Here is a 10,000-nt window from a genome sequence, read left to right on the forward strand (position 1 = left end):
TTAAACTAGGAGGTGGTGGTAAATCGGGCAAGGGATTATGCATAGCATCCAGAACTTAACGCAAAAAGCAAAACAAAAGAGAGCGGGAGAAAATGCTGCTCAATGATTCCACCAGACGGCTCCATTCCACTGGTACATCATCCCATCAACCCCGAAAGAACAAAGGTTGACCTTGGTGGGATTTGAGCCCAAAACACAGGGAGCCGCAACTTTGCCAATTCAGAAACATGCAAGCTCACTCTCTCTCTCTCTCTCTCTCTCTCTCTCTCTCTCCCTTTCTCTCTCTCTCTCTCTCTCTCTCTCTCTCTCTCTCCCTTTCTCTCTCTCTCTCACGCACATACGCACATGAACACGCACGCACGCACACACACACACACACACACACATTTACCTGCTTGCACGTATTTGTATGTTGTTTTCCCCAGAGCAGCACTGGTTCACAAGACCTAATGATCCCAGGCATATTTGGCTTAAGCCAATTGAATAATTTATAAACTTATGTCACTCTCTCATGTTCATTGATCAAGTAACGTTTCTTTTTTTATTGCTGGTATATCCAGAACGAAGTTATGCGAATAGTTATCATCTTAACAATACAAGGTTTAAGTTTGAAGGAAATTTGGGAGCTATTTCTAACAGGTTATCGACCGTGTAAGTACATACATATATAGCAACATTCTTTAATAGCTTCCTCATCTGCAAAGCAGTGTATTGGGACTGAATTCACACTGGATATGTGCTGAGGAACAGTGGATGCTGGGCTCTGACGGAATCCATCTCATTCACTTCTATTGTGGTTAATACCAAACGTATAGATATACAGATATACAGGCATACACATATGCATATGTACAGGCGTGAATGTATACAGACCGACAAACATGCAGAGAAACTAACAAAGGAGTATATCTGCGGTTACATGAGCTACTAGAAGTAGTAGCTCAATCCTCCTCGACTCATACATTGTACTAGTTTGGAGAAATAACGAAGGCTTTAGATAACTTGGTTCTTATATACAATGCCTAAAATAAAAAGAGGATGGAATAATCACTGCTGGAACGTCTTTGCTCATAGGTTTTCTCGATCAAGGTTGCTCTGGCGATATCCTATACGCATGAAATTTCAGTATCTGTCAGTTTTCAATGGACAGACTGTCCTTTTTTAGTTTCTCCTACTATTTCATACAAGGGCAGTAAAAGCAGAGCTATGTTTTTGCTCATTCGACATTGCAATGCGGTTTCAATATTTGGTTTTAATCCCTTACGTTCCTACACACTTGACAAAGTAATAAATTTCGCAACATCTTATTTGATATCACCTTAAACATAAGAATAAAGAATAGATATTATGTATAAATGATCGAATACCACAAATTGGAAAACTTAAAATAGCCATAATAGGCGTAGGAGTGGCTGTGTGGTAAGTAGCTTGCTTACGAACCACATGGTTCCGGGTTCAGTCCCACTGCATGGCACTTTGGGCAAGTGTCTTCTACTATAGCCTCGGGCCGACCAAAGCCTTGTGAGTGGATTTGGTAGACGGAAACTGAAAAAAGCCCGTCGTATATATATATATATATATATATATATATATATATATATATATATATGTGTGTGTGTGTGTGTGTGTGTGTGTGTGTGTGTGTGTGTGTGTGTGTGTGTGTGTGTGTGTCTATATGTTTGCGTGTCTGTGTTTGTCCCCCCAACATCGCTTGATAACCGATGCTGGTGTGTTTAAGTCCCCGTAACTTAGCGGTTCGGCAAAAGATACCGAAAGAATAAGTACTAGGCTTACAAAGAATAAGTCCTGGGGTCGATTTACTCGACTAAAGGTGGTGCTCCAGCATGGCCACAGCCAAATGACTGAAACAAGTAAAAGAGTAAAAAAGTAATAACCCAAATTCAAATCGTGCTGAGTCATTCTTTGTCATCAACTGGGGATCAATAAAATAAACTGCAGGATTGAGAAAAGTTATCACGATCTTCTATAGATTTGTGACAATTTGGCTATCTCAGGATTCATTTTTAATTGTATAATTAAATACTTAAAACGTAATTAAAGTGAATGATGAATAACTTAATCATCATCATCTGCTGCTCTGATTTCTCGTTCACGAAATCTCTCATTGTCATATAAAAAAAAAACTAACAACCAATTTTCTGTTTAAAGCACCCTACCAATTATCAATACAACTTATGCACACACACGCACACACACGCGTGCATGCATACACATACAGAGAAAACAAGAGGTATGTAGTTATAGGTGTGTATGTGAGGTTATAGGTAAGATTACATGGTTATATGTAAAGCTATGTTGTTATATGTAAAGTTATGTTATTTTAGGTAGAGTAAGACCAATCCAGGCCAGAGATCAATGCCACATTGCTCGATTACAGATATAGCTTTCAAGTTACAGGCATGATTGTGTTCTGATAGGTTTGGCAGCAGAGTGACGGGTATGGCAGTGTGGTAACAAGCTTCGTGAGTAAAGGTGCGGTTACCTAGTTACCGTCATAGTTTGTGCAGTGACCACAGGTTAAAAGCTATATGGTTACCGGCACGATAGTGAGGTTACAGATATAGCTATATGGTTATAGGTATAACTGTATGGTTATCAACATGGTTGTGTGATTACATGTATGACTCTGTGGTTACCATTTGAGTTGCGTGGTTGCAGACACGGCAGTATGGTTGCAGACCAGGGTGGTCATGGCTGGAATTCTCTTGACCATAAGTCTGCTGGATCAGGGCTGATTAGGGTATAAACAAGAAAAAGAACATCAACCTCTGCAAGTGACATCCATTATATCGTTAGGTCGACCAAAGTTTCGTGAGTAAAAATTGATTGGCGGAAACTGTGTCAGCCCGTCGAGAGACCGTTCTTGTTCATAGGTGGTGGCTTTCAACCGTAATCCTATTCAAGGCCATCATCCGGTTCTTGTGAGCGAAGTCGGTATTATTTTTAGGATTCATGTCAGGCCAATTGTTTGAGGATAACCTCTTTTACTTCCACTACTCAGGGAGACCCTTAGAAAGGGTTTCGTGTGCTGCCGTTCCTCCTCCGACTAAATTGTATAAAAATACAATTAGTTGTTGAACAGGACGGTTTGTTAGATGGGCATCAATTTAATTGAGTTATGTTTTCTCAGGGGAGAGCTAATTGAATTGCATATAGCCATCTCAGCTCTTCAGGCAGAGCAATACACATCTACGACCAAATGAGGCTAATGAATATGTCTGCTGTAATGTAATAGGGTGGTATTGTTTTTACTAGCTTATATTCTAATATAAACAGCCTATAACAGTGTTGTTGGATATTCCTTTCTACAGTAATATAAACAATAATGTAATATCTTCTCACAAAGTGTATCTTATCTTTATCATTTACTCGTTTCACTCATTAGATTGTGGCCGTGCTGGGGCACCGCCTTCAAAGATTTAATCGAACAAACCAATCCCAACACTTATCTTTTAAGCTTGGTACTTATTCTATCGAACTCTTTTTGCCGAACCGCTACGTTGCAGAGACATAAACACCGGTTGTCAAGCGGTGGTGGGGTACAAATTAACACACACACACACACGACTGGCTTCTTTCAGTTTCCGCCAACCAGATCCACTCGTAAGGCTTTAGTCGGCCTGGGGCTATAGTAGAGAACACTTACCAAGCGATGAAACTGAACCCAGATACGGCTTACCGCACAGCCACGTCTAATCTCCGCAGTATTTCTATCATTGAGTATAATAAATTAAACCGATTAGAATACTTTTTTACGTACCTGCTTAGTTAAGCCTTTGGCACTGCGATCAACGTCTTTTTTTAATTCTCCTTCCTGTTCCCTTCGCCTGCAATGAAAATAATAATAAAAATAACAACAATTATGGTTTCAGACTTTGGCACAAGTTCAGCAACTTTGATGGGGAAGAGGTTAATCGATTACCTCAAAACCCAGTACTTGACTGGTACTTATTTTATCGACTACGGATGTAAGAAAGGCAAAGTTGATCTCGGTAGGTCATGAGGTCAACTATATCTTTTATCCTTTTTAGGCCAATAAAATAGAATACCAGTCAAGTAGTGTGTTTCATGGTATCGACTAAGCCCATTCTCTCAAACGTACTGGCCTTGTACATAAATTAGGAACTATTATTACTTTTGCTGTTGTTAATAATAATAATAATAATAATAATAATAATAATAATAATAATAATAATAATAATAATAATAATAATAAACTGACAAAAAATATAGATATAAATAGGCCAGACATAATACCGAAGGATTTCAGACAAAAAGCATGCCTCTTTATTGATATGACTGTCTCAATCGACATAAATGTATCTGTCAAGACCTACTAAAACTGAGTAAATATAAAGGTCTTGAAATAGAAATAGGCAAACTGTGGAAGCTTAAGACTAGTTCAACACCTGTTGTCATAGGAGCCCTAGGAATGATAGCAAAAGAGGCTGATTGCTCCTTATCTCAGATACCGGGAAATTTAAAGAAATGGGAGAAATTCAAAAAATAGTCCTCATGGGGACTGCTCATATCCTACGAAATATATTGTCCAAAAACATTTTAATCTGTAAACATTATCAAAAGTACTTTTTAATGTACATAATAGGAAACATCTTTTACTGTCATCTAGCCCTTATCATCAAATTACGTTTAAAACAAACTTTTAGCCAAAAGTATGGCATCCCAGTCATAATACCGACTTAAACTACTAACTTGTCTCTTGAAGTCTCTGAGTGAGACTTAGAGACAACTTATATAAGTACAAAGCAAAAAACCAATCAGATGTAATAATAATAATAATAATAATAATAATAATAATAATAATAATAATAATAATAATAATAATAATAATAATAATAAGTACCCTTAATTAGATATGGAATTGAATAATAGACTGAACCAGAAACGAAGTAAAGAAGCTTGACAGGAAAACTAGGAAGTTGTTGACGATGCATGAAGCTTATCATCCGAAAGCTGATATCAACTGACTGTATTTGAGGAGAAACTAGGGTGGAAGAGGCTTAATAGCCGTAGAAGAATGTGTGCGGATGAAAATAAAATGTCTAGTAGAGTATTTACAGAGTAGCACTGGGAAATTACTAAAGATAGTTAAGAACAGGTGATGGAGCGCATAATAGGAGAAAAGGACAAAAATGAAATACAAAGAGAGCACATCAAACAGATCGCAGAGAAACCTTTGCATGGCCAATTTTGGAGAGACACTGAAAACGTATGTGAAACAAAAACCTGAGCTTGGTTAAAAAAGGGGCAATTAAAAAAAGAAACAGAGAACCTGATTGTAGCAGCCCAAAATCAAGCGATAAAAACAGACAACTTGAGAAAAAATATATATGGAGAGAATGTGTCAGAAAAATGTAACTTGTAACGAGACAGTGGCACATTTCATGGAAGAATGCCCCAAGTTGGCACACGAAGAATATAAAAAAACGGCAACACGACCAAGTTGTAAAAGTTTTACACTGGAAACTGCCAGAAATGAGGATTTGAAGCTGGAAACACATGGCACAATCATCGAGTCGAAAGAGTACTAGATTCGAAGATTGGAATAGAATGACCTGTAGAGCTTCTACAGAAAGTTTGCCTTTCAGGGATAGGAAAGGTTATCAGGAGGGTTCTAAGCACTTAGTTACCCGCCACCCACATAAATCCTACCTGGAATAGGACCGAACCTGAGTCAAATCAATAATAATAATAATAATAATAATAATAATAATAATATGTTAAACCAACATCCAGTTTGTCACTAGGCTCATTGCAGTTCAATAAAAATCTATAATTGGACGGCTAGGTTCCCTAGAAGGGGTCCAGATATAGCCCATCTATTTTCCTTTAATCGCCAAGGGGAAATAACCCATCTGTTTTTCTTTATCTTTCTCTTTTGTCATTTCTCCCTCCATTTATTAGAGAAGCAATATCATTAGAGTGACCGCTTGCTAGTGGTTACTTTTTGAAGTATGACGTTCATGCTGGTAATCACGCTCCAGGCCAAATTTTACATTGCTTTGAGTTTCTACCTATTGCAATGGAGCAGCATTGACATACATAGTGATATGGATATTCCTGACTGGAAAAAATGTAATGATATGGATAATCTTGATTGTATGGTTTTATTTTTGTCTGATTATTTCTAGGCATAGTTTTAAGTTTGTCGTACTGTTTACGCCAATTTCGAACATTAGCTTCGTTAACATTAAAATGCCTCCCGGCAGCTCTATTGCTGTATTCAAATGCATATTCAACATATTTAATTTTTCCTTCGCAGTAAACGATTCATAAGTTCTGCCGATACCGACAATAACGGTAATGACAAATTTTAAAGTTTATTTGACATTTTATAAGTGTGAAAGGGATTAAAATTTCGATACTCCGTATCAAAAGTTCCCACAAGAATATGGGGAAATCAGAACTTGAGCCAAGAAGACAGAATTCTGCTTACATAATCAGTTTTATCGGTCACCTTCCTCTGTCGGTTGAGTAAAGTGTCATCCAAGTTGATGTTTATTGGTAATTAAACTTAATTTGTAACACCTGTGCGTATTTATCAGCTTTGTTTTGGTTGATAATTCTTAGCAATAACTTTTCCTGTGGTGATTTATGAAGATATACAGCAGTATGCCAAAGATCGGATATAATCTCTTGTGGGCAAGAAATGTAAAATAGAGATTATTATAAACAACACAAATACTTTGTAATTTAATAGCTTTCAATGTGATACCTGTTAAACGGAAATTATTTTTTATTTCATGAAAATTTAATAAAATCTAATCAAAAGTGAAATTATGCTAAATACAACTAAATTGAAAACACTCTTCCCCTGGCCATATCTGCAATTCTAAAAACCTTTGGATGCGAATCTTACATGAGAAGCTTTTTTTAATAAATTTTATCCTGAAAAATCACCTGCGTAAATTACACAAGTGAGCAAATTACATGGGTTTTTACGGTTTTTGAACTGTCAGGATTATTTTCGCACTTTGCCCAGAACAACCCTTAAACAAATAAATAGTATATATATATATATATATATATATATATATATATATATATATATATATATATATATATATATATATGTATATTCGCGGGATACAACCACAAAATTATTCTACCCTGTGTCAGTGTACTCACGTACAACGGGCGAGAACAACATGCCAAGGAGAGTTCAGTATATCTAGTGGGATATCATTTTTTACACAAAGCACCTGGTGACACAGCCTGCACTGATTGATACAACACAACTAGAAGCACAATATTGTACGCAGGATGGATCGAAACGATCATCGTGCTGAATAAAGATTCCTACTAAATCCATCTTTTATCAATTGTGTTTATATATATATATATATATATATATATATATATATATATATATATATATATAGCGCTGCCTTGCTAAGCAATGAGCAAAATTAACAAACTTATAGATTTCGACCTGTAAAAAATGCATTTTCAGTGCTGTTTGTTCATGGAGAAAAATTTTTGCTTTAGGTAAATGGTGTTAAGAACACCAATGTTAGGTATTTTCAGTTTCTACCCTTTACGCTCTCATCAGTACCAGATACCAGTGGTACAGCTCTAAACCGAGTTGAAGTTTCGCTCTTGCAAGATATTAATAAACAATACTGCACAAAGGACGCCAGGCTGATATATGGTTAGCGCTCAAAGCAATGGTTTGAAGCAAACAAACTTTTTGATGAGTTCAAAGGCAATTTCACTGCCGTGGTGTGTCATAGAGAAAATTTTCACTAAAGGAAAACGGCGTTAAAAACACCATGGTCAGTTCAGAGGTCCCCTATGGAATGAAAATGCATTATGAGCAGCCAGTATAGTGTTGATATCTGGTATTGAAGAAAACATAAAAATTTCGAAATAATATTGTTTAAAATTATTACTACGAAGAGTTTATTATTTTGTTGTTGCTGTTATTATTAATACTACTTTATCATCACGGTATAGCACTAGTTATAGCTATGATTTACTACTGATCTACCGACTTTATATATATTGCTCTCGCTCTTTCTTCTCCTCTCCTTCTTTTCTCTTCCTCCTCTTCTTTTCTCCTCCTCTTCTTTTCTCCTCTTCTTCTTTTCTCCTCCTCCTCCTCCTCCTCTTTCGTTTAGAGAATGAGAAGACGAAAAAGAGTGAAAGGCAAGAGTAGAGAGTAAAAGGGGATGAAGGAGGAGGAGGAGGATTAATATGAGAATTTGGCTTTATTACAAATGCCTACAATTGTTTCAGCGTGTTCATTACTGAATGTTACATATATCATTAACAACATTGCACTAATATCACTCAACAATAGTAGTATAAGTGTCTCTTCGGGTGACGAGCTCTGTTATATATTCATGCAAATTCAAATATTCAGTAAATTTCACAGTATCAAAAAATGGTAAAATGTTCAAGTGTTCGATAGATTTCATAATAATGTATGATAAAGAGATCATTAAAAGGCACAATTCATTATAAGATCCAGTCGATCTTGAACCCCGAAACCAATTCTCTTCTATCTATCTATCTATCTATCTATCTATCTATCTATCTATCTGTCTGTCTGTCTGTCTGTCTGTCTGTCTGACTGTCTGTTTAATTATATACACCCAAACACACGTATATGTATGTATCTCTTCGAAACGCTTAGTTTTAGAATGGGGGCAGCTGATGAAGGAAATGTTCTCTATGTGGCCTGAGTGCTTTCTGTACTCCGTTTATCATTTTGTCCACGTTTCTTGCAACGTCCTGTACCCAGATATGCATCTATATATACATGTAGATGTAGGTATGAACATATATGTACCTATATATGCATATACTCATATATTATTTCTACTATATATACATATACATACATATATATTTTTTATACCCACACACATACGCATAATGTGTGCGTGTGTGCGTATGTGCGTATGTATGCGTGCGTGCTTGTGCGTGCGTGCGTATGTATGCGTGTGTGTGTGCACGAGTGAGTATGATTGATTTGCAGAGTTATTTCCATTCCAGATTTCAGTGACATCTGTGGTTTTAAGCACATTTAATATTCAACGTCATCCAATCGCCATATGCTCATTCCATTTTGATCAATTCTATTTTCCACGGTAGTCAAGAAAATAACGTGCCATGTACTGGACTGCCGATACAGATCGATAGAGTTTCACTTTTGTGTGTTGTAGGTCAATAGAACAGTGAACTCTGTACTCTGTTAACTAATTTCATTACTAACGTCAAAGTGATCGGGACGCTAGATATATGATATAATAAGAAAAGAACTTGACATAAATATATTTTAGCGTAAATCTTTTCAGGCCTGTACTGTCTATAAATTGTCTATAATTTAATAATTGTAATAATAAAATAAAGAATTCGGAAACAGAGGAAGTGTGTGTAACTATATTAACAGATGGTTTATTTCATCGACGGACTGAATTTGAACATAAAATGCCACAATAAATATCGCCGCCATACCAGTTTGTTTTCACAATAGACTTCTGCTGGTGTCAGTTTGCTGGCAGGCATTTTACTGCAGCGTACATTGGTGAATGTAGATCCTCTTTTTCAAGTCTACAGTCCCTTTTGCGTCCCCCCCAAAACGGTTAGCTTTACTTTTGCGTAAGTTTGGGTCATGAATTGCTTTTTCACTTGCGATTTTGAGTGCTTCCTTTTGAATTCTAGCTCAAAAGTGATGGACCCAAGTCACATCTTCTGTGACTATTCTCTCCAAAAGAGCTTCGCCTTCCTCTTGTAGAGGTCGAGTAAGCGTTGACAGATCTCCACGCAATCGCGCTTATGCGCATTGGTAAGCACTTCACGGTGCGAAGCTTTCTGCGGATGATTTCGTTTACATAACCATGACTCATTTGCAGAGAATATGCCACCTCATCGATGGTCACTCGTCAGTTCACCAGAACTCTCTCTCTCGAGCTTGTTGAATCTTCATGTCAGTAGTGGAGGTTGATGAGCG

General features: G+C 36.8%; 1 protein-coding gene across 2 annotated transcripts in view; it reads right to left on the bottom strand.

Annotated features, from left to right (window-relative positions):
- LOC106883978 (transmembrane channel-like protein 7) overlaps positions 1 to 10,000 on the bottom strand; it is a 141,887-nt gene that overhangs the window by 105,288 nt on the left and 26,599 nt on the right. Inside the window, exons 1-2 of one of the 2 annotated variants that reach the window (XM_089355230.1) lie at positions 6,479 to 6,502; positions 3,782 to 3,848 (exon numbers count right to left, since the gene is read on the bottom strand). In XM_089355230.1, coding sequence (XP_089211356.1) covers positions 3,782 to 3,848; positions 6,479 to 6,480 — 69 coding nt within the window. In that variant the 5' untranslated portion in view covers positions 6,481 to 6,502. Of the gene's footprint in view, positions 1 to 3,781; positions 3,849 to 6,478; positions 6,503 to 10,000 lie in introns of those variants that run through there. The other variant, XM_014935137.3, reaches the window with a different exon arrangement.

This window comes from Octopus bimaculoides, chromosome 7 (assembly GCF_046866305.1).
Source record: "Octopus bimaculoides isolate indiv1 chromosome 7, ASM4686630v1, whole genome shotgun sequence".
Taxonomy (NCBI): Eukaryota; Metazoa; Mollusca; class Cephalopoda; order Octopoda; family Octopodidae; genus Octopus; species Octopus bimaculoides.